The sequence below is a fragment of the Acinonyx jubatus genome, chromosome B1, assembly GCF_027475565.1.
Source record: "Acinonyx jubatus isolate Ajub_Pintada_27869175 chromosome B1, VMU_Ajub_asm_v1.0, whole genome shotgun sequence".
In the NCBI taxonomy this organism is placed as follows: domain Eukaryota; kingdom Metazoa; phylum Chordata; class Mammalia; order Carnivora; family Felidae; genus Acinonyx; species Acinonyx jubatus.
The window spans coordinates 119,411,037-119,434,441 of NC_069382.1; the positions used below are offsets into that span (position 1 = coordinate 119,411,037).

Sequence of the window (23,405 nt, forward strand, 5' to 3'; positions counted from 1 at the left end):
GCAGAGAAGGATGTTAGCTGGAAGAGGATGTGGTTTCTTTTCTTTTTTAACATTTATTCATTTTTGAGAGACAGAGTGTGAGTGGGGAAGGGGCAGAGAGGGAGACACAGAATCTGAAGCCGGCTCCAGGCTCTGAGCTGTCAGCACAGAGCCTGGCGCAGGGCTGGAACTCAAAAGCTGTGAGATCATGACCTGAGCCGAAGTCAGATGCTTAACCCACTGAGCCACCCAGGTGCCCTGAGGATGTGGTTTCTAAAGAAGGCTTCTGTGTTTTCAATTATTAATTGTATGTGATCTTATTTATGACATGAGAGATCTGTTTTATTCTGTTGTTTTTCATTCTTCTGTAAAGGGGCAGGTAGAAAGTGAAAGAGTAAAGATAGAGAAAAGGGGATAGTTAGTAGTAAGTGCCCGATTCGTTCAGAAGATATTAGTCCACCGGCCAGATGGAAGAATTACTTTAACTAAGAGACCACCAGCATTCTTTCAGAAAGGAATGCACAAAGGATGGGTGCAAAGGCAGGTAGGTTTGTAGTGTTGGTAGTAAGATGTCATGGCTTGCTTGCATTGGATTGATGAATAGGCAGTTTCTCTGTATAAAGTGGGGGAGGGGAAAAGAAAAATAAACAGAGGCTTAGGAAGAAGACAGTGTGAAGGAATTGTCAGCTCACTAGTGAAAAAGTAGGATTTTTACAAATGCTGGGTCGGTGACAGAATTTATAGTCCATTAAGTCATGTGTATTTTCTCCAGTCTAACCCAGCAGCCTAGGCATAGGCCTGGAGAATACAATTCGTTAAACTCATCCAAATTTGGGGTTCTGGCAGGCAGGAAAGAAGGTAGGAGAGTTTAAGATGTTGACAAGTGAGGGGTTCAGTGATTGCCTATTGTATGCAAGCCAGAGATGAGTGGAATTAGTGATTACTTAAGTGACTGCTGAAATCCAGGGTGTGATGACAATGAGTGGTAGTAGAAAAGAGAAAGTTATTACACATGATCTTGCAATTGTGTTCTCAATGGGCCAAATCCCAAACCATAGCCAGAATCAATATTAGCAAGACATTTTCCAACTTGGCCAATCTAAGTGATAACATTTTCATTTTTGTATGTTGGAGAATCGGAAAGACTCTCCTCATGAGTTTGAATGCCAACTAGAATTTTCACATAAATACTGGAACCAACCTAAACCAAAATGATTGGTAATTTTTCATAGGAAAGAAGGATTAAAAAAATTGAGGGGTGCCTGGATGGCTTAGTCAGTTAAGCATCTAACTCTTGATTTAGGCTCAGGTCATGATCTCAGTTTTGTGAGTTTGAACCCTACATTGGGCTCTGTGCTGACAGCACGGGACCTGCTTGAGAGTCTCCCTCTCTCTCTCTGCCCCTCCCCTGCTCGCACTCTCTTTCTCAAAAATAAATAACAAAAAATGTAAAAAAAAAAAATCAAGATATCTCTGCCATATACAAAAGCTAAGAGAAACTTAAGCTAAAAATAAGCAGAAACAAAGGCTTTTGATACAACCAATAAAGTTAGAACTTCAACAACATGTGCATGTTTAGCTATTTAGTAATATATGCTAGTACCCTCTCCAGTATGCTGTGTACTAGAAAATTCGGTTAACATAAAAATTTTGGGCGTTCGTATATACAGTTTCTACTAGTTTCTTCCTAAACCTCAGGGATCATCTGGTACACCCCACTTTGGAGATCTAGAACATAGTGCTGATAATCTTTTAGGCCAGTAAATATTTCCCCTAATCCTGTATCAGCAGCAGTGAGTAAATTCAAACACATCAATCTGAGTATGTAAGGAACTCTCCCTTTGACTGCCGTAATTTGGAAATCACCACACTTGGAAATTAGAAATCTTGTTAGTTCTTTCAATTTGAGGACGTGGTGGTATTTGGAGAGCTTAGAAAGCTGTGTTCTCCATTTTTGTCACCCAAAAAGAAAAACAGCAGTGTTTACCAGGTCAGCTATCATTTATTGAGGTCGTTAGGATGGAAAATGTCAACATGAAAAGTAGTACTTGCAGAATTCAAAAGAACTTGCTACAGTTCATTTGTTTTAATGTTGATTTATTTATTTTGAGAGAAGTCAGAGTCAATGGAGGAGGGGCAGAGAGAGAAAGAACTCCAAGCAGGCTCTGCATTGTCAGCATGAGCTGGACCCAAGGCTCGAACTGACAAGGCAGATCAAGACCTTAGCTGAAATCAAGAGCCAGACTTGTAACCGACTGAGTCACTCAGGTGCCCTGAGGGTTCATATTTTTATTAGCCTCTAAACTTGGGGGCAGGGGCACCTGAGTGGCTCAGCTGGTTATGCATCAGACTCTTTGATTTCCACTGAGGTCAGGATCTTGAGATTCGTGGGTTCGAGCCCTGCGTCAGGCTCTGTGCTGACAGCTCAGAGCCTGGAGCCTGCTTCAGATTCTGTCTCCCTTTCTTTCTGCCCCTCCTCTGCTTGCACTCTCTCTCAAAAATAAACATAAAAAAATAAACTTCGGGGCAAATGGTGAGGGTCAGGAGTGGGTAAGTTTTAGTCAGGATCAGGATTAATACTTTTTTTTAAAAAAGTTTAATTTATTTTGAGAAAGAGAGAAAGCACGTGTGTGAGCAGGTGGGGTGGAGAGAGGGTAAGAGAGAATCCTAAATGGGCACCATGCTGTCAGTGCAGAGTCCGACACAGGGCTGGATCTCAGGAAACATGAGATAAAGACCTGAGCCGAAATCGAAAGTCAGATGCTTAACTGATTGAGCCACCCAGGCACTCCAATAGTTTCTTTCAATCACTGTTATTCAACAAATACTGAATGAGTGCCTACAGAGTGCAAGACATTTAGGCATCGTTAGAAACTAATGACCCAGCTTTTTAAACATTATAGTCTCAATTGGGGAAACAAACCAAAACTATGACACATAATTATTCACAAATATCAATTATTCTTGGTAACATATAATAGCATTCAAGAGAATGTGATCTGTGAGAAGATATTATCGGAAAACAATATTTAAATAGCTAAAGTAGAAAGTGAAGGGGTTCAGAACATTTCACCCCAAAATATACTTTGGGTATATTGATTATTTTGAGCTGAAATCCCTAAGAAAACAGATGCACCAGGGGTTCTTTGACTTCTCCCTTTTTACCAAAAAGCAGGTCATAAAATTTCCTGTGAGAAAGGGGACCTTCTTCTACCAGGAAGAGAACATTCTTATCACCAGAGGTGAGACTGATGCCAAAATGGACCTGTACAAACAAGTCTACTAAAATAATCCTTATCTTCCATTAGTTTCACTCATATACATTGTAGTCACTGTCCCACAATTTACCATCCCTTACCCAAGCCCCCCTTTTTTGGTCACATCCCTACAATTTATTGCTCTTTATATAAAAAGGTATATAAAATTTGGGCCTAATGGCTTCTTTGGATCTTCATTTCCTTTTGAATACTCCCATATAAACATAAAGCTATTAATTAAATGTGTTATGTTTTTCATCTGTTAATCAGTTTTGCACCCAGCCATAGCACCTAAGAGGTAGAAGGTAAGTTTTTCCTCCCCTACAAGAGAAACAAGCATTTGAGATTAAAGGACCCTCAAAACCAGTGTGGAGAAATAATAACCAGTGATGGAAGGACGGGGTAATAATTTTGCTGGAGTATAGGACTCACATTAGAATGCATTCAGAAGTAAAAGAGAGTATGTTTGTGTCAGATTAAAGACTGTCAACTTTATCATTGTCTGCAGTGGTACATCAATACAGGTTTTTTGAGCAGCAGTAATATACATTGTTTTGGGAAGGTTTATCTGGCTATTATTAGGTGGTTATTAATATAGTCTTGCTAAAGAAAGTAAGGGTTTGAATGAAGAACTGGAAAAAATGTAGATGCAAAAATCACTATTGGGAAAGACAAGCTGACATAAGGAACAAAATGGAAACAATACACACACGTTAGGAAAAAAAGGTTTATTGGAGAAGTTTTTGGAGCTTCTGAGTCAGAACTGACAATAAGACATGCATGTAGAAATATCCAACAACCCACAAGCAGGTGAAAATCTGAACCTAGAACTCTTGACGAAAGGTGCAGACTTAGGACTCACATTCTCGGGAACCTGGAAAGAAAAAAAACAAAGACAAGCTTTACATGTCATCATCTAGAGAGGAAACTAGAGTGGGTGAGGATCTAAAATAAGTGATGCAGAATCCCAGAAGCTAAGAGATCCAAGGGTTTAAATAAGAAAAAGGAAGTGATCTTCAACCATGTGAGTTGCTGTGGAACTGTCAAGTTCACCTGTAATGATGAGGAGAGGTCATCCGTAACATCTGGGAACTCTGCAGTCTGCCATTTCGTCCTCAAGAATAACTAGGAAATAAGCATCCGACTCTTCACCACGTCTTGGGCTAGAGTTAATTCCTTTTGCACTCCACTTTTAGGGACTGGAGTTGAAGATGAGTTGTCCACCAGTTCTGACAGTCTTCATTTTCTTACCACCCACCGTAGGTTTTTGTTAAATGTGCAAACAAGCAAGACACGAAACAAAATAATACGGGCATCCTTAAAAGGCGCAGAAGGCTGTCCAATGTCTGCATTGCTGATGGACTCCAGAAAGCCCACAGCTCCTGTATTCAATCTAGACAAGACCTTTTGTAAGAGCACGTGGGTGGCACCCAGGAAAAGCCAAGGCAGATTAGGGCACTGGGGTCAGAAACCTATTAACCTGGGACTTCTAATCACAGTCATCGGGCCTGCTGTTCAGTGTGCAAACACCACCCCCTTCAAATTTTTTCACCTACAAGAAAAGGTTTTTAAGGTAACAGACCTGGAACAACTAACGAAACTTACGCACCCTCTCCACACAACAATGTCCCCTTGCACGCATTTTTCTGGGGGGCTTTTAGTGCCGAAAGGTCTAGTACCGACGCTTTTTCCACCACTTTGGGTCCCGACGCCCCCAGCTCTGCGCAGGCGCAGGGAGCAGCCCGCAGGGCGGGGCGGGGAGGCGCGGGGAGGGGCCGAGTGGGTCGGACGCAAAAGCCCCAGGCGCGCTCCGGAGCCACTGCGCTTACCCGGAAATCTAGTGTCATCGGGCCTCGGAGGCGTAGGAAGTGCTTCCTGGAGCACGGCAGAGGTCACAAATCATGTGACGACGGCTTTTGGAGGAGACTGTTTTTGAAGCTGTCCCTGAATTTGCAGCTGAGAGAACACGGCAACCCAGCAAACCAGGTAACTCGAGCCGCTCTGCTCGTTATTCAGCCAGGGCCCGCAGCTGGCGCGGGCGGTGTGACGCCAGGGAAGGAGAGGACCCCTCTCCCTCTTTCCTTTGGGCCTAGATCTTGGCGGGTAGAGGGTGGAGTGGGCTGAGAGGTAGGGCATCCCGGCTGCCGCCTGGGTATTTGGGAACTCCCGACTTAGCTCAGCTTGCCTGGTGCGGGTCCTGGAGCCGGGGGTTCTTGCCTGGCTTTGATGGGAGCTGACTCCGCTTATCAGGTCGGAGGTGGGAAGCAGTCTTGAGGGGAGAATCACCAGGAGTTTCTCTTCCAGGAGTGGAGATTGATCCTGCGGGAGAAAGGGGTTCATCATGGCGGATGTGAGTTCCCACACAAGAGGAAGGGGAGGGTGGGGAGTTTGGTGGAGGCCTACTGGGTGGGGAGAGGTAAAGCTTCCCAAGTAGAAATGTTTCCTTTTACAGCCCACCCCGCCCAAGTATTTTCTGTAGACTCTGGAACGAGTAACTACTATAAATAGATTTGCGGGGGGGCGGGTGTCCTGAGTTTCTGTCCACATGGGGGTCGAAGACACTAAGGTGTCTGAAGTTTAGGAAATTGTATTCTTCCCACTCCCCAGGCCTGCGGGCCTGAGAGGCTCTGAATACCATTTGAATTTGTAAATGATGTTTTGCTGCCTTGAATCTCCGCCCCCTCCCCCGCCCCCCAGTAAGTGGTCATGATGTTTCTAGATTCATTGGAGCAATTTGAGATGATTTCTGATACCCCTTTGGCACAGCAATAGAACCCAAGTTCTAAGTTTAGGAAACTTAATTGTACTAGTTATTAGAAACAACAGGGAACTAATACTACTAATGTTTATGTCTGTAATTTACATCCTGTTATTTTACTTACATACATGCTGGACATTCTTCTAAACATTGAATATAATATACTCATTTAATTCTTGCAACAACTTTTGTGCAGTAGGCACTATTGTCCTTGGGTTCTAGATTAGGATGCTGAGACATAGAAAGATAAAGTAACTTGCCCCAGGTTACACAGCTGGTAAGTTGTAGGGCCAAGATACCAACCCAGGCCGTCTGACTCCAGAGTTTATGCTCTTAAACATAACACTGAATGATCATTCAACATTATTATGAATGTGGTTTTTCTTTTTAGGTTGCAAGATTATGTGTTTCAGTATTTAGGAACTTTGTATGCCTTTATCACTCCATTTTTGGGTGTCTCCCATTGTGTTTTTGAGACCTTATTCTTCAGGCATACTCAAATCACTGTATATCTGTTGAGTGTTGCCTTGCAAAGGTTGTTGTGAAAAAGGCTGTGGGTGAAATAAAGATGACTAAGGTATAATTCCTTAAGGGTTTTTAAAATTAAAAAAGTAGAGTAGGCAAGTGATCATAAATGTATATACATTGTTAATGTGAAACTTCAAAGGAGAGTGGGATTACATCTCGTTTGTGTTTATCAGGAAAGCTTATTTGAAGTATTTGGTAGAGATTAGCTCTAAATGATGAGAAGCAGGGTTTTTTGTTTTGTTTTGTTTTGTTTTTTCAGTAAGATTGATAGAGAATACCATTAGAGTGAATAGTGTAAGCAAAGTTTCAGAGATAGGAAAGAGAAAGATGTTTGTGGAGGAGCTGTGAGTAGTCCACTTTGGGACTGAGGATATGTACAAGGGAGTGGTAGGAAGCAGGACTGTAAAATTAGGTGTGGACTGTATTGTAGAGAGGCTCAAATGTTAAAGGAATTTGTACAGAATTTGTTAAACAGTGGAGAGCCATTCAGACGTTGGTTCTCAACCTTGGCTGCACAGGGAATCATCTGGGAAGCACCTCTAACCCAAGTAGAGGAGAATAATATGGTTATTGGCATTGTGTAGAACTGTGTGGGATAGAAATGGGAGACCAGCATACCAGTTGGGAGGCAAGTCATAAATAATAAAATAAACCTAGAGTGTAATGTCAGTTGAAAAGGAGAGGAAGAGATCATTAAAAAAAAAATTTTTTTTTTAAGTTTATTATTTATTTGAGAGACAGAGAGTGAGCAGGGGAGGGGCAGAGAGAAGGGGAGAGAGAGAATCCCAAGCAGGCTCCTCGCTGTCAGCACAGAGCCTGAAGTGGGACTTGAATCCACGAACCATAAGATTGTGACCTGAGCCGAAAGCAAGAGTCAGACGCTTAACCAACTGAGCCACCCAGGCGCTCCGAGATCATTTTAAAAACATTTGATTTCACAAATCACTTAGAAGTGACAAAGGTGAGGTTAAGGTTAAATATTATTCTGTGTTTCAACCTGAATAATGGGTTTGGTAGTGCCGTTAGTGGAAATGAGATTGAGGAAATCTGGATTTGACATGAAACATTGAGTGGAGTTTTAGTGTGTGTGTTTAAGATAAGAGCAGAGGTAAGATGGTGGTGATAACATGAAATGAACATTCAGGTTTAGAGAATAGTAGGGATTAGAGTTTCAAAACAACAGGTACCTGATTTACTTATGAGGACCTCATAACTGATACCTGGATTGTCAGTGAAATTCCCCAGGTGAGAGGGTATAATGAGAGGAAATAAAACAGTCTTTTATTTCTTTTTATTTTTTTTAAATGTTTATTTTATTTTTGAGAGATAGAGCATGAGCGGGGGAGGGACAGAGAGAGAGGGAGACACAGAATTTCAAGCAGGCTCCAGGCTCTGAGCTGTCAGCACAGAGCCCGACCCGGGGCTTGAACTGTGAACCGTGAGATCATGACCTGAGCGGAAGTCGGACACTCAACCGACTGAGTCACTCAGGCACCCCATCTTTTATTTCTTTACTCCTGGTTATGTTTCATGCTTAACACTTGACACATGTTGTTATTTATATTTACTCATGAAAAGGAACTGAGTTCCAGAGAAGTTAATTTACTCAGGATTGTTACTGCTTCTTGACCTTTTGGCTAAGATCAAGTGTAGTATCTGTTCTTACCAGCTTAATTTACCCAGGATTGTTAAAGCGATGTTAGAAAGTTTATCTGTGGACATGGAAAGATGTTCATAATATATTTCCAAGTGAACATGACAATAGCAACAGGATGTAAAATTGTATGAAAAGTATGATCTAATTTAACAGCTAATGTGTATTTACTATATGTGTATTTTTCTAGATATGCTTATAAGTTTACATGTATCTTCTCAATAAATTTTAACAGCCTTACAACATAGGTTCATGATTATTACCCCTCCTCAACAAATAATGAAACTGGGGCTTAGAGAAAAAGGTTAGATAACTTGTTCCAAGTCATAGAACTAGTGTCAAAATCAGAAAGAAAAAAAAAAACCCACAAGCAAGAAGGATTATGAATGATGACTTAAAGTACCGGAAATGTGGATAGCTTAGTATCTAGAGAAACGGTACAAGGCACATTATTATAAGATAATTTTATATTCTCTTTCAGGACCTGAAGCGATTCCTGTATAAAAAATTACCAAGGTAAAAAATTACTCATTTGATATTAAATAAATTTTGCATAGTATATGATTGATTATGTAGCGTTTTGTTTCTTTTAGACTAATAGTATGGTCCTATTATGCTATTATTTACCATTTCAAATAATGCTAGGTAGCACAAGAACTGTCCTTTGAATTTGCAGGTGAATGCCAGAGGGCTGTTTAATGGATTGTGCTTTGAAGTAGTTAGAGCAATTTTAAGGAGCAAAAAAGCCTGAGAGCTTGGGTTTCCTGTAGTATTACTTTTAAGAGCTACTTGCTGAGTCGGCGTAGCTCGAAAATGCTAGACGTAGGCAGCACTTCATACTTGGAAAAGTCACAAGGCTTTCCTTTGCCTGCACCCAGTCCGTTTGATGTACCACTATCAATTAGGCTCTCTGTTGAGACCGGCAAACTTCCTTTTAGGTATTTCTGTGATTCAAAGGACTTTGTCCCTTTTTTTTTTTTTAATTTTTTTTTTCAACGTTTTTTATTTATTTTTGGGACAGAGAGAGACAGAGCATGAACGGGGGAGGGGCAGAGAGAGAGGGAGACACAGAATCGGAAACAGGCTCCAGGCTCCGAGCCATCAGCCCAGAGCCCGACGCTCGAACTCACGGACCGTGAGATCGTGACCTGGCTGAAGTCGGACGCTCAACCGACTGCGCCACCCAGGCGCCCCAGACTTTGTCCCTTTAATTGAATTAAAATTCACATTTAGTTCGGTGTAAAATAATACATAAGGACCTAAGAGAGAGGAATATAACTCAAGACACTCATTTTCACATTCCAGAATAATTAAATAACCTTTGAGGTGTAATGTAGCAGAATACGTGGTGAGATCCTTATGTTACTTCTTTTTTTATTCTCCAAATGTTTGAACTTAAAAAGTTTTAGATGCCAGTTTATTATTTCTGTCAGTAGATAAACAAAAGGAAAAAATCTCTTGTTTGGAGTTTTGCCTGAATTGTTTGTTGTGATTTGTCTATTGTGCCTTTACTGTGATTACAGACTAGTAGAAATTAATGATATTATCTCGTGGGTTTGATTTATGTATATTTTTCTGTATTCAGGAAGACAATACTATTGAAGTGTTAAGTAATTGTTACCTTTGATTTCATGTTAATGCAGTACTTAAGTTCATTTTTACTCTCTTCCTTGCAGCACTTGCAAACTAGAAAGACAGGTGCTGCTTCTGTTCTCAACATAATGATTAGCAGGCGGTCCTAGCCTTGCACGATAGTGCAGGGCCATAAAAGTGACCATACAAGCTGAGACAGTGTTGTTTTTTTGTTTTGTTTTGTCTTGTTTTTTTTTAAATTTATTTTGAAAGAGAGACAGTACAAGTGGGGGAAGGGCAGAGAGCGAGAGGGAGAGAGAGAATCCCAAGCAGGTCCACACAGTCAGTAGAGAGCCTGATGCGGGGCTCGAACTGACAATCATGACCTGAACTGAAGCCAAGAGTCAAGATGCTTAACTGACTTAGCCACACAAGCGCCCCCGCCTTCCACCCCACTGAATAGCGCTTACTTCTTTGCATAAACATTAAAATATATGAAAGGTATAACCTTAAGATAAGGAACAGGCATCTTTTCTGTACCTTGCCAAATTGGCACACTCCTTTCTAAGTTTGGATCAGCTGCCAACAGTTTTGTCCTTTGTACTATCGATGCTATGCAAAGTTTTTTTTTGCCAGTGTCACTTCCTCTGGGATAGTTTCATCGGTTTCATCACAACCACTTTCCTAATTTATGTCAGTAAGTGCACTTTCACAAAGTTCCTCTGGCTGTACGTCTTGCGCACAAGAATGAAAGTGGCAGCATTCTTCCAGCCAGTTACTTCTAGAACTGTGTACTTTCTATTTGAATTTCACCGCCAGCATTGTCACTTCTCCTCCCTTTGCTATTTCATCTTATAGCAGTCCTATTTCAGTTCTTTTTTTTAAGTAGTTTATTTAAGGGAGAAAGAGCGGGGAGGGCAGAGAGAGGGAGAGATCCAGCAGCTCTACACTGACAGCATAGAGCAGGGCAGGGGCAGAAGGAGGGAGACACAGAATCTGAAGCAGGCTCCAGGCTGTCAGCACAGCACAGAGCCCCATGTGGGGCTCAAACCCACGAACCGTGAGATCATGACCTGAGCCGAAACCAAGATTTGGACACTTAACCAATTGAGCCTCCCAGGCACTCCCTTTTTTTTTTTCTTTATTTCTTTTTAATGTCACATGCTTTATTTTTAGAAGACACAGGGAGATCACAAAACTCCATGCTCTACTGTCTCTGCATACACTGAGTAACAGATGTTCAGTGACCAATCACCAGCACACTCTGAAAGAAGTGATGGGACTGGTTACTGACATAATGTGCATCTGTTATTTACAAAGTTATTCACATAGTGATTTGTGTGAAGAGTTAGTGAGGTTTGTACTTTATGCAGTTATTCAGTTAATAGACCATACTCCCTGAAATTTGGCCCAGGGGGATAGTGTTAGTTAATTCACCTGTGGTAACTAAAATGTGTCCATACTGAAACCGTACAAAATAATGGCCTTCTGTTCTTGTCTGTATCTACTTTGTTGGAAGTTCAGCATATTGAAAGCATGCTAAAGTTGACCTGGGGGGCGGGTGGGGAAGTATCACGCTGGCAACACAATATAGGAGCAGAAGCATAGTAGGTATTTGTATAAAGGGCATTTGTAAAAGTCTAATGAAAATCTTTCTATAGTGAAAGGAAAAGGATTGGGACCGTGTGTTTTGTTTTGTCCCCCATAATGACCAGAGCCAGTTTACCAAGGCACTTAATGGAATATGTTTTTATTCATTTTAAAATTCCCTCCTAAATATAGTTCTTGAATTTATATTTTAAAAGTCTAATTGTGACCCAAAGCAGGCTCAGGCTTTATGATAATCACAACTTTGTGTTTTAAAATAACCAAATGTTTCATTATTATATGAATAAAACAAAGTATGATGTTTGGTTACTAATGCAACATTTCGTTTTTTGGAGTAAAAATGTTTGATTAAGGTTTAGATGTCTGCAGAATATTTCATAATTAAGTCCTTCGAGAAGTGTAGTGTGCCTGGGCCACCTGGGTGGGTCAGTCGGTTAGGCGTCCGACTTTGGCTCAGGTCATGATCTCCTGGTTTGTGACTTCAAGCCCAGTGTCAGGCTGTGTGCTGACAGCTCAGAGCCTGGATCCTGCTTCGGATTCTGTCTCCCCCTCTCTCCGCCCCCCCCCCCCCCCCCCCCGCTTGTGCTCTGACTCTCTCTGTCTCTCAATAATAAATAAACGTTAAAAAAAATTTTTTAGAAGTGTAGTGTGCCTATTAATGCATCATACTTATTTTCGACTATTGCTAAAGTCTATTCATGTTATTCTTTGTTCACTATGTGTACAATTGGAAACACCTTTTATATTTGTAACCTGATTTCTTTGAGTATTTTAAGTGTGTGAGAAATTTTTCTACTCTGTTGGGCATTATCTCTGTGAATTTAAAATCCATTAAAAAGAAAGTCATTTTATTTCTGCTTCCTCTTTTGTTGCATTAGTTGGCATGTAAGTTAATTACCTTGAAAATAGGAGAAAAGAAACCACCTGTGGTGGGGGTGCCTGGGTGGCTCAGTCAGTTAAGCCTTGGACTTTAGCTCAGGTCATGACCTCACAGCTCCACATAGGGCTCTCTGCTGTCAGGGCAGAATTCTGCTGTAGATCCTCTGGCTCTCCCCCACTCATGCACGCTTGCACTCTCTCTGTCAAAAATAAATAAATATTTAAGAAAAAAAAAGAAACTACCTATGATGACACAGATACTTCTAAACATTGTTTTGTAGTTCTCTTTACATGCTTTTAATTTGCTTATTTTTTGAGTAGACAATATATTCATAAAGTTCAAGATTCGAAAGTTAACTGGAGGACATAGTGAGAAGTTTCCTACACCTGCCCCCCAGCTACACAATTAACCCTCTCAGAGCCACCCATCACCTTCAGAGATACTTTATGCACCTGCAAACAAACGTACATATAAGCACATACATATTTACACATACACAGAGGTCTTAGTTGAGGCTGTTATAACAAAATACCACATAGATTGGATTTCCTGTAAATAACCAAAATTTATTTCTCATGGTTCTGGAGCCTGGAAGTCCAAGATTAAGGTGCCAGCATGGTTGGATTCTGGTGAAGGCCCTTTCCTGAGTTGCAGATTGCAGACTTCCCATATCTTCACGTGGTAGAAGGACAAGCTAGCTCTCTAGCCTTCAATAAGAGCACTCTTCCCATTTATGAGAGTTCCAGCTCCGTGGCCTGACTACCTCCCAAAAGCCCCATCTCCAAATACCATCACACTGGGAATAGAGTTTCAACATGTGAATTTTGGGGGTGACACAAACATTCAGTGTATTGCAAACATATACATACACGTGTCATTAACATAATTTGTTGCTTCCTGTATACACTGTTTAAAACTGTTTTTTCATTTAACGATGTACCTTTGAGTTCAGTCCTTCCCGGTACATTTAAAGAGCTGTTTCTTTGTTCTGAATGGCTGCAGAGTATTCCATTGTATATGTGTCATAATTTATTTAACTTGTCCTTCTTGACGACAGTTAGGTTTCCGACCTTTTCCTATTTCAACTGATGTTGCTATTGAAAAATGTACAGACTAGTTTCTGTGTGTGCAAATATCTGTGGTATATATTTTTATGTAACTTAGTTTTTAACTAAGAAGAATTTGTTTTATACGTTAACTTCATAGAGCACATTTTAGTCCGTAGGTAATTTCAGGATTGAATGATAAAAAAATAATACCAGTGAATGTTTATACACAGTTTTTCCATCATTCCTGTTTTTAACATGAGGTTCATAAATGGTGGTATTTATAACATTTTCTCAAATTTTAGTAACACTTCTCTGACTTAAAAGTTTTTGCCAGTAGGATCTTTAAAATTTAATTTCAGGGGCGCCTGGGTGGCTCAGTTGGTTAAGCATCCAACTTCAGCTCGGGTCATGATCTCATGGTGTGTGAATTCAAGCCCTATGTCAGGCTCTGCGTGAACAGCTCAGAGCCTGGAGCTTGCTTCAGATTCTGTGTCCCTCTCTGTCTGCCCTTCCCCACTTGTGCTCTCTCTTTCTCACTCTCTGTCAAAAATAAACATCAAAAAATTTAATTTCAGTATCTTAATACAAATATTTCTCATTTCTAAGTTAAAACATTAAGGTTAACACAATAAGGAATGGATAATGTGGATTATAGTAGGAGCACTGAACATTTCTGAGTAGCAGTCTGTGGATATTATAAGATAGGTATAGGGCTAAAAGTTGGAGAATGTTTTCCCATTTTAATTTTTAACACTTTAGTTTTGTGCTCTAGGAATTCTCTAATGATTTATTACTTAAACTACAGTAATAAATTGTCAGTGTGCACAAATGACACTCTGATGTTAATTGATAATAATATTTTTGAATGTTAACTATGTACTAGCTTCTACTTTACATGCATGGTTTTATTAAATTTTATGAGAGCCAAATAAGTACAGTTATTCCCATTTTCATATTGTTAATGGAGGCTCACAGAGGTTTCATAGCTGTCCCCGAGTAGCACGAATAGTAAATGTAGAAGAGCCTAGACTGGACTGTATGGTTATAGTCTGGACCATTTCTCCACTGTTTCTTATGTAGGCATAGCTGAAAAGATTTCTATGTGATCTTCATTGTTTCCATCCTGTTCCTTCAGCCTGAATGATGAGCTTTCTGCCCCTCATCTCTCGACTAGTGCCTTAACATCTCAGCTCAATCACCTGTCTCAGGGAAGCCTTCCCTGACCCACTTGCCTAATCAACCCACCTTTTATAGACTCTCATACCCCACAGATATCTTAATGGCACTTGATACCATTGTCGTTTAACATTTGTTAGCATGAGATTATTTGATTGACAGTCTCCCTCCTAGACTGTAAGCTTTGTGAAAGCAGTGACTATTTCTGTATCATGGTATCATAAATATCAAGTGCCCCAAATACTAGGCACTTGATATTGAGGGAGAGAAAGAGAAAAATCTGTCTTTTTGTCACTGTAGCCACTACTCCTGATAAACGCCGTCATACTTTCATAAACAGTGAAAGGATAATTAGCAATTTTAACGGAGAGTTACGTTGTTTTAGATCTTTATCAGTAAATTACATAAAGTTTTAAGATTATAAGCATGTCAGTAATACTGTCATTCAATTTATTCAGTACTCTTATTCAGATGTATAGGTGCTTATGAGATCAATAACGGAGTTTACATAGTTTTTCAGAAATATACATGAAAATCCCCATAATGACTTTGAGGTACATGTTTTGAGAAGATGAAATGTTTCATAATATTTTAACTTCTTTTTTTTTTTGTTTCTAGTGTTGAAGGGCTCCATGCTATCGTTGTGTCAGATAGAGATGGAGTGCCTGTTATTAAAGGTAAAACTGTGCACCCCACCAGTGTCACATTTGCTTTTGAGTAAAAACGTATTTATGTCTCAGTAGTGCAGAAGGCAAGCATAGAAAAGCTATTGCAATACTTTCAGGAGATGGTCTTGGTTGGGGGGCGGAAATGTTTGCTTTGGAATGCTGAAGGCTGGGTTGGAGCTTATGACTTAACTACATGTTGAATATATTGTGTTACCATCCAGAGTTTAAGCATGGGTTTATCACAAGCCCAGTTTTTTCTTGAAGACATTTGTAGTATAATGTAAACCATTGGTAAATGTAAGTGCTGAGACCGTGCACATATGCAGCGGGATATATTATACGTACACACTACCCCCAACACTTTTTAATCAGTGTTGCTAGTGGTTTGGGGATAAACTTCATACATTTGAATCAACATACATTGATTGTTTTGTTTACTCTTTGTGGATTTTCTGCCTTTTTACTGGAAATAAAATATTGTTTAAACTTTTACCTTCACAATTATGTTATTTAACCAGACTTTAACAAGACTTGTTCACCTAAGGAAGAGCTTGTTAACAACAACAACAACAACAACAAAAACAGCAAATGTTTTGCCTATTTTTCAGCTTTTTAAAAAAGTATATATGATGTCACTGAGTCAGTATGTATTAAGACTATTTTTACTACTTCTTTCTTATCAGATGGATGGTCATAGTTTATAGGGATGCTATAATAGCCTTACCAAAGAAAGATTAAATAATGTTCTGTATATTGTTTGCAATTTATTTTCCACCCGAGGTTATTATATATGTCAGATAATTTTAGACTTTAGAAAGAAATTTTAAAAATCACCTAATTTTAGTTCTTTTGTTTTGTAAACAAAGATGGTCAAGGGCAAAGTTGCACATGAGTCAGTGAGAAGATAATAATAGAACCCATTATCTTCTGATGTGTGGGTCAGTGTGCTTTCTAACCCACCATAAAACATAGGGGTCATGGGCAAATAAGGCACCTGCCTGTTTCTTTACTCAGTTCTGTAGCAAGAGCTTTAAACGAAATCAAAATAATCTCGGATTTTCCAGCTCTCGTGTTCTTTCTTAGGATCTCTGTGTTAAAGCCTTAAGCTCTGAACTTACTGGTACAACTGACTTCATTCAGGCCTTTAAATGAATGAAAGAAACTTGAAACCGATGACCAGCTGCAAAATTGTCAATATCTATAAGTGATACTGCTATGGGTTTTATGAAAGCAAAGATTTTTTTTGAAGCTTTTTTGACTATTCCAGCTTGGCTCTTGGTTAGCCAGAATATCCAGTTTATTAGTAAACATACTGATTAATCTGTATTTTAGAGTAGAAATTAAGAAAATATAGACGTTTTTAGTATTCTTTAAAAAAACTTGCGAGAATCAGCATTTCTGCCTTTAGCTATTGGTCACTCAATTTCTGACCTTATCTCGCCTAAATTGTAAGACCCGATTAGTGATAGGATTTTCAATATTGTGAAGCATAAAAGCCCTTGTGCTTGATATTTTTACTGATTTATGTTTAAAAAAACAAAGTGCAGTGAACTTCTCTGTATCCTGTCCACTGCGTAATTTTTATGTAAATCATTTGTATTTCCAGTGGCCAATGATAATGCTCCAGAACATGCTTTGAGACCTGGTTTCTTATCTACTTTTGCCCTGGCAACAGATCAAGGGAGCAAACTTGGACTTTCAAAAAATAAAAGTATCATCTGTTACTATAACACCTACCAGGTAGGTTCATAATTATTGAATGGCTTGCTGCTTTCAACTATTATTATGTCTTTTATATAAAATAGCTTATGTTACTCTAAATTTTAGTTTTGAAATGGATGCCATTAGCCTTCAAATTGGTTATGTTGAATTGTAGTAGTTTTCTTTACATTTTACATCAGGAATTAATTAATATGGAAAAGTAATTAAAACTTTTATTAATAAAGTACATTATCCTAAAAAAGGAAGTCAGGCCACTGTTACCTCCAGTAGATGGTGCCCTTAGCTTAACAAATATGATTTTTCAAATGACATACTTTTTGTGTTATTGTGACAGATAAAAAATTTTCCTTTTTTGGTCACATGGTAAGTTATTTGTTAACTGCTGCTAATTCCTTCATTTGATTTGGAATATGTATATATAATATGTGAGGTTATTAGGAAAGAATTTAGTTGCTACATACCTCTTGATCTCTGGCTGCGTTTTCTTCTTTAGAGTAAATTAGTAGCTTCTCCTTTAGAGCAGAGTTTCCCAGGGTATGATTCATGTGCTGCTTGATGTTACACAAGTGATATTTTTTATTTTAGAAGTTAACATATTTTAATGTGTAATGGGCAAAAGACGACCAACCCTTTTGACCTTTAATTTCACCGATAAGGATTAGGTTAAAGCTAATTTTAGGGGGGTTTTTTTGGTGTTCTGTTTTGTCTTGAGAGAGAGAGACAGAGTGCACGCACGCGCATGCTCAAGTGAGTGAGGGGCAGAGAGAATCCCACAAGGGGCACTGAGAGAGAGAGAAGCGGGGCTCCTAAAGTGTGGCTTGAGCTCACGAACCAAGAGATCAGGACCTGAGCTGAAGTCAGATGTTTAACCAACCGACTGAGTATCCCAGGCGCCCAGAAACTAAGTTTTTTTTAAACAATAGTCGATTTAAACTTAAGTTAGTTTAAATTAGGGGCACCTGGGGGGCTCAGTCGGTTGAGCGTCCGACTTCGGCTCAGGTCATGATCTTACAGTTTGTGGGTTGGAGCCCCGCGTCTGGCTGACAGCTCAGAGCCTGGACCCTGCTTCAGATTCTGTGTCTCCTTCTCTCTCTGCCCCTCCCCCGCTCACACTTTGTCTCACTCTGTTTCTCAAAAATAAATAAATGTAAAAAAAAAAATTTAATTTAAATTAATAGTGGTACACAGGAAGCAGAAAAATCTTGATAGTATAACTACTTAAGTGAGAAGTACTGACTTTATTTAGCCGTTTAATTATCAGATATTTGTGGAGCCCCTGTTATGTAATAATTGACATGCTGCTGGGTGTTTAAAGACCGGTGAGGATGACACAGTCCCACTTGAAAGACTTAGGCTAAGTAATATTAATATCTCTCAGAGATAATCGGAAGTCTTTTATGGAAATACTTGTTTTTAGCTCTTTCATATTACATGATGTTACATAGTATCTTATACATTGGTCATTTAAAAATTTTTGAAAGATGGTCGCCTGGGTGGCTCAGTCGGTTAAGCGGTCAACTTCAGCTCAGGTCATGATCTCACAGTTCATGACTTCAGGCCTCGCGTCAGGCTCTGTGCTGACAGCTCAGAGCCTGGAGCCTGTTTCGGATTCTGTGTCTCCCTCTCTCTCTGCCCCTCCCTGCTCATGCTCTGTCTCTCTCTGTCTCAAAAATAAATAAAAAAACATTTAAAAAATTAAATAAAAAAAAATAGTAATTGGTCAGGTAATTTAAAAAATGAGGTTAAACAAAATAATCATATAAAATATGCATATATACTGTCATGAAGTGTATATTTATTTATACTGTCATTAAATAAATACCTCAGTTGAATCCATCACAAAGATCAGGGACTCCTGGGTGGCTGGGTGGCTCAGTCAGTTAAGCAATTGACTTCAGCTCAGGTCATGGTCTCGCGGTCCGTGAGTTTGAGCCCCGCATCGGGCTCTGTGCTGACGGCTCGGAGCCTGGAGCCTGCTTCGGATTCTGTGTCTCCCTCTCTGTCTCTGTCCCTCCCCTGCTCACACTCTGTCTCTCTTTGTCTCTTAAAAATGGATAAATGTTAAATATAAATAAATAAAAATTTTTGAAAGATTAAAATGTCTTGTTTGAGTAGCATCCTTTTTTTTTTAAGTTTATTTAATTATTTTTGAGAGCGAGAGAGCACAAGTGGGAGGGGGGCAGAGGGAGAGAGGGAGACACAGAATCCAAAGCAGGCTCCAGGTTCTGTGCTGACAGCAGAGAGCCTGACACAGGGCTTGAACTCACGAACCATGAGTCCGATGCTTAACTGACTGAGCCCCAGGTGCCCCTTGAATAACATCTTAATTTAGAGCTTACTTTCTTTTTAGGTGGTTCAATTCAATCGTTTACCTTTGGTGGTGAGTTTCATAGCCAGCAGCAATGCCAATACAGGTGTGTATTAAATTAAATTAATAATAGCTTTTAATTTCTTTTCTTTTTTAATCTTTTTTAATGTTTATTTTTGACAGAGAGAGACAGAGCATGAGTGGGGGAGGGGCAGACAGGGAGGCACAGACTCTGAAGCAGGTTCCAGGCTCTGAACTGTCAGCACAGAGCCCAATGCAGGGCTCGAACTCATGGACCACAAGATCATGACCTGAGCCGAAGTTGGACGCTCAGCCGACTAAGCCACCCAGCTTAGCTTTTAATTTCTTAAAACACCTTATCTGAGCAGTCTAACATGATAAGAATAGTAGATTTAGAATCAGAAAACATGAATTCGTGGCCCAGCTCCACTGTCTGTTCCTTGATCTCCAGAAAAGTAACCTTTCTGGATTCTGTTTACTCTAGTTGTGTAATGGAGCTGATATCTGCTTTAACTGTCTTATGGGGTTATTTTCTAGTTCAGATGAGAAATTGTATGGGTAAGTAATTCTATAAGATAAAAAGGAAAATTAAACATTATCTTCACCTCTTGAATGCAACATCTTGTTCACATTAAAACAGCCTAAAACAAAAAGAGAATGAATGGTGAAGATAACCAAACAAAATACATAATAAAATGGTCAGAGATGAGTTCAATTCCATGTAGACCAATCTATTAGAGTTTGTAAAATCTTGAACAATAGTGGGCAAGATTAATGTGATTGAGAATTTTTTTTTGTAAGTATATGCTTTCTTTATTTCTATTCCAATATTATTCATAGATTTTTTTTAATTTTATTTAAATACAAGTTAGTTAACATATAGTGTAATAATGATTTCAGACATAGAATTTAGTGATTCGTCACTTATATATAGCACCCAGTACTCATCCCCACAAGTGCCCTCCTTCATGCCCGTCACCCATTTAGCCCATCCCCTCCCCCTTTACCCCTCCAGCCACCCTCAGTTTGTTCTCTTTATTTAAGAGTCTCTCATGGTTTGCCTCCCTCTCTGTTTTTATCTTACTTTATTTTTCCTTCCTTTCCTCTATGTTCGTCTGTTTTGTTTCTTAAATTCCACGTATGAGTGGAATCATAGCATATTTAATTATGATTGAGAATTTAAAGAGCGTGACTAGGATGAACATATATGTGTTCTTTGTGAAGGTTGAAGAATTAGAGAACAAATACTAGGAAGCTGTACATTTTATAGTAGATCGTAAGATCCCATTATATCCAGTAGCCTTCACTGGGCATTTATGTATAAAATAATGATTGTATTCTGTAATTTATTAACTCATTTTTGGGTAAAGTGGGATTTTTTTTTTAGTATTGTCTCCTTTAGATTTGACTGCTTTTTAGAACTGTTATTTGAGCAAATACAAATAGTTGTTATATTTCCAAGTTGTTTGAGCAAGTTCTATTTCCAGCTGTGTCACTGAAACCTGTCTTTACATTCCTCATCTTAAAGTGAGGGGTTAAGATTGGATGATCTAGAATGTCTCTTCCATTTCCAAATGTTTTGAAGGCGTAGAATGCTATATGTGAAAACACTTTGTAAATTATATAGGATGGTAGTGGTGTCGATATTTTAAATATATTAAACCTCAGTTGTGATAAATCACCATCATGTACTAAGTCATCACTTACAAATTTTGATAATGTACAGAAATATATTTTAGTCCCTAGAACATTTTTTGAGAATCCCAGATGCTTTTATTTTATTTTTTAATGTTTGCTTATTTTTGAGAGAGAGAGAGAGTACATGAGCAGGGGATGAGCAGAGAGAGAGGGAGACAATGTGAAACAGGCTCCAGGTTCTGTCAATACAGAGCCTGACGTGGGACTCGAATACACGAACTGCAAGATCATGACCCGAGCTGAAGTTGGATGCTCAACCAACTGAGCCACCCAGGCGCCCCACAGATGCTTTTATTTTTATTTTTTTTCTTGTCAATATTATTTTAGAGAGAAAGAGAGCGTGGGGTAGGGGCACAGAGAGAGGAGGAGAGAGAATCTCAAGCAGGCTCTGCCAGTGCAGGGCTCTGTCCCACAACTTTGGGATCATGACCTGAGCCAAAACCAAGAGCCTGATGCTCAATTGACTGAGCTTAGAATCTCAGATGTTTTTAATACTCTGCAAAATAGAGGAAGATTTTTGAGCATAAAACAAGCAGTATAAGATACATAGCTTTTCACTCTGGTAAACTAAGGAGAAGCTACTTAATTTCTAGACTACTTTGTCTCCCAGATTCATCACTAAATTTTAAACATGGAAGTGTATGTTTTCTCCTTATACCATTTGTCTTTAAAATTCATTTTTTCACTTGACTTACCCATTTATGCTTTAGCTTTGCTGAATTTATAAAATAAATTTCTAATTCTTTTTTTTGCTTAAGTTTGAAGCAGTCTACCTATATTTTGATAAAAAGTCCATTAAAATTTGTTCAGGAAAAAAGTGTAGCTTTTTAAGTAAAAATCTTGTATCATTCCTGAATCTGTACAGATTTTGAAATAGTAAAGTATAAATTAAAGTTTTCCTTTCAAAACTGTAATGGAGTTACAGTACATATAGTTCATTTTATATCTTATACATAAAAATATTTTTTGTTTATTTACTTTAATGATGAAAATAAACTTCTTAATATGGGGTTTTGATCATTTAGAATTACAATATTTTGCTTTAGTTATGGGGATTAAACTAGATCTTGTTTGTTTTTTGGTAACTAAATTTTGACAGGAAATTTAAGTCAAAGACTTTCAGGAATATTTTTCTGATGTTCTAATTTTTTTAATCTTTGTTTTAGGACTCATTGTCAGCCTAGAAAAGGAACTTGCTCCATTATTCGAAGAATTGAGACAAGTTGTGGAAGTTTCTTAATCTGGCAGTGGTTTTGATGTACACCTGATTTTCATTATAACAGACACAGTATCAATCCAGCAATCTTTAGACACAACAATACTTATATCCATATACTCAAGAAAGGGCCCCTCTCCCACCTTCTTCCACTAAAGAAAGAGCCTATAGATACAATTTATGGACAGATTGATTGTTATCTTTTCTTGTGTAGGGTCTTAATTTAGTGAGATCTGGGGATAGCACAGAAATGGTTCAGTACATCACAGCTCCCATGGAGTTAGTCCAGTCACCAGATATGCATGAGATTCTATTCATTGGGTCAGAATCAAAATGGTACTTTGATCCACTGGAGCCATTAAGTGCTCCCTATTGTATAATATGCCCAGGCCTGCAGAATGAAGCAGACCCTTTTTATTGTGAATAATAATGAGGACATATTTTTCTTTATATTGTTTTATTTCTTTGCATTGAGTGTGAGGAAGATAAAATGGCTTAGTAAAAGTAATAAAATCTGTACAATCACTAACTTTTCTATGTATATATTATTTTGCAGTATAGATTAATATTACTAACTGATTTGATTCTTCTCAGAGGGTGCTGCTCTTTAATGAAAATGAAAATGATAGCTAATGTTTTTTTTTCTCCACTCTGCTTTCTATAACCAATCAGTGTTTTAATGTTTGTGTGTTCTTTATAAAATTTAAAAGTGATTCATTATTGAATTGTTTCCAGTATTGGTGTGTATGTAAACATGGTAGTGCAGCCACTTTTTTTCATACATGAGTATAAATAAAATAGTATTTTTTAAAGTATATAGTTTGAGCACTAAATAGGTTTCTTTAAGAATATAGTTCACCGAATGCACTCTTTCAACTACATGAATAAGTAGTGAGTGTTTCTTACAGACATCGGTTTGGAGACTGTTTTCCGCACCATATAATGTCAATTGGAAAGTACACTGTATTCATGAGCCTAATTTAATCTCTACAAAAGAAGTATCTTGGTTCTGGAATAAGCCATGTATATTCAGGAATGCAGTTCATCATTCAGAGTTGGTAGTTCCTTTCTAGGTAGGTTCTTTGACAATCAGAGTTCAGTTCACACACATCGAGCACCAGTTACTGTGCAGCGTTTCCCAGAGCTGCCACGCTGCGGCATTCTAAGGAATACGATTCATATTTCTGTGCTCCAGGGGTGCCTTGCACGTGGAGTGTGTGAATACTCTCCCTCGGGTTGTGCAGTGAATGGTCAGCCAGACACTGGCTGCTTGCTCCTTCTTCCTGTCCCCCTCCTTCCCTCCTATTTCTT

At 38.8% G+C, this 23,405-nt stretch overlaps 1 protein-coding gene, 1 long non-coding RNA gene and 1 pseudogene across 2 annotated transcripts; 2 read left to right on the forward strand and 1 right to left on the reverse strand.

The window, feature by feature from the left end:
- Nucleotides 1-3,949: 3,949 nt before the first annotated feature.
- LOC106972163 (uncharacterized) lies at nucleotides 3,950-6,031 on the reverse strand. The gene is made up of 2 exons (XR_001429813.3): nucleotides 4,290-6,031; nucleotides 3,950-4,110 (listed from the first exon to the last, which is right to left on the reverse strand). It is a non-coding gene; the product is annotated as an uncharacterized LOC106972163 (long non-coding RNA).
- LAMTOR3 (late endosomal/lysosomal adaptor, MAPK and MTOR activator 3) lies at nucleotides 5,093-22,909 on the forward strand. The gene is made up of 7 exons (XM_015069097.3): nucleotides 5,093-5,222; nucleotides 5,541-5,586; nucleotides 8,658-8,692; nucleotides 15,080-15,138; nucleotides 16,736-16,869; nucleotides 19,202-19,265; nucleotides 22,045-22,909. Exons 2-7 carry the CDS (start codon nucleotides 5,578-5,580, stop codon nucleotides 22,116-22,118), a joined length of 375 nt encoding a protein of 124 aa, XP_014924583.1. The 5' UTR covers nucleotides 5,093-5,222; nucleotides 5,541-5,577; the 3' UTR covers nucleotides 22,119-22,909.
- LOC113600988 (uncharacterized) lies at nucleotides 8,140-8,316 on the forward strand (annotated as a pseudogene).
- Nucleotides 22,910-23,405: the final 496 nt, after the last annotated feature.

What these genes read in the sequence shown, in the direction of transcription:
- LAMTOR3 (XM_015069097.3), top strand. An exon ending in CTGTATAAAAAATTACCAAG is followed by an intron (nt 8,693 to 15,079) that starts GTAAAAAATTAC and finishes TTTTGTTTCTAG; the next exon opens with TGTTGAAGGGCTCCATGCTA. An exon ending in TGGAGTGCCTGTTATTAAAG is followed by an intron (nt 15,139 to 16,735) that starts GTAAAACTGTGC and finishes TTGTATTTCCAG; the next exon opens with TGGCCAATGATAATGCTCCA.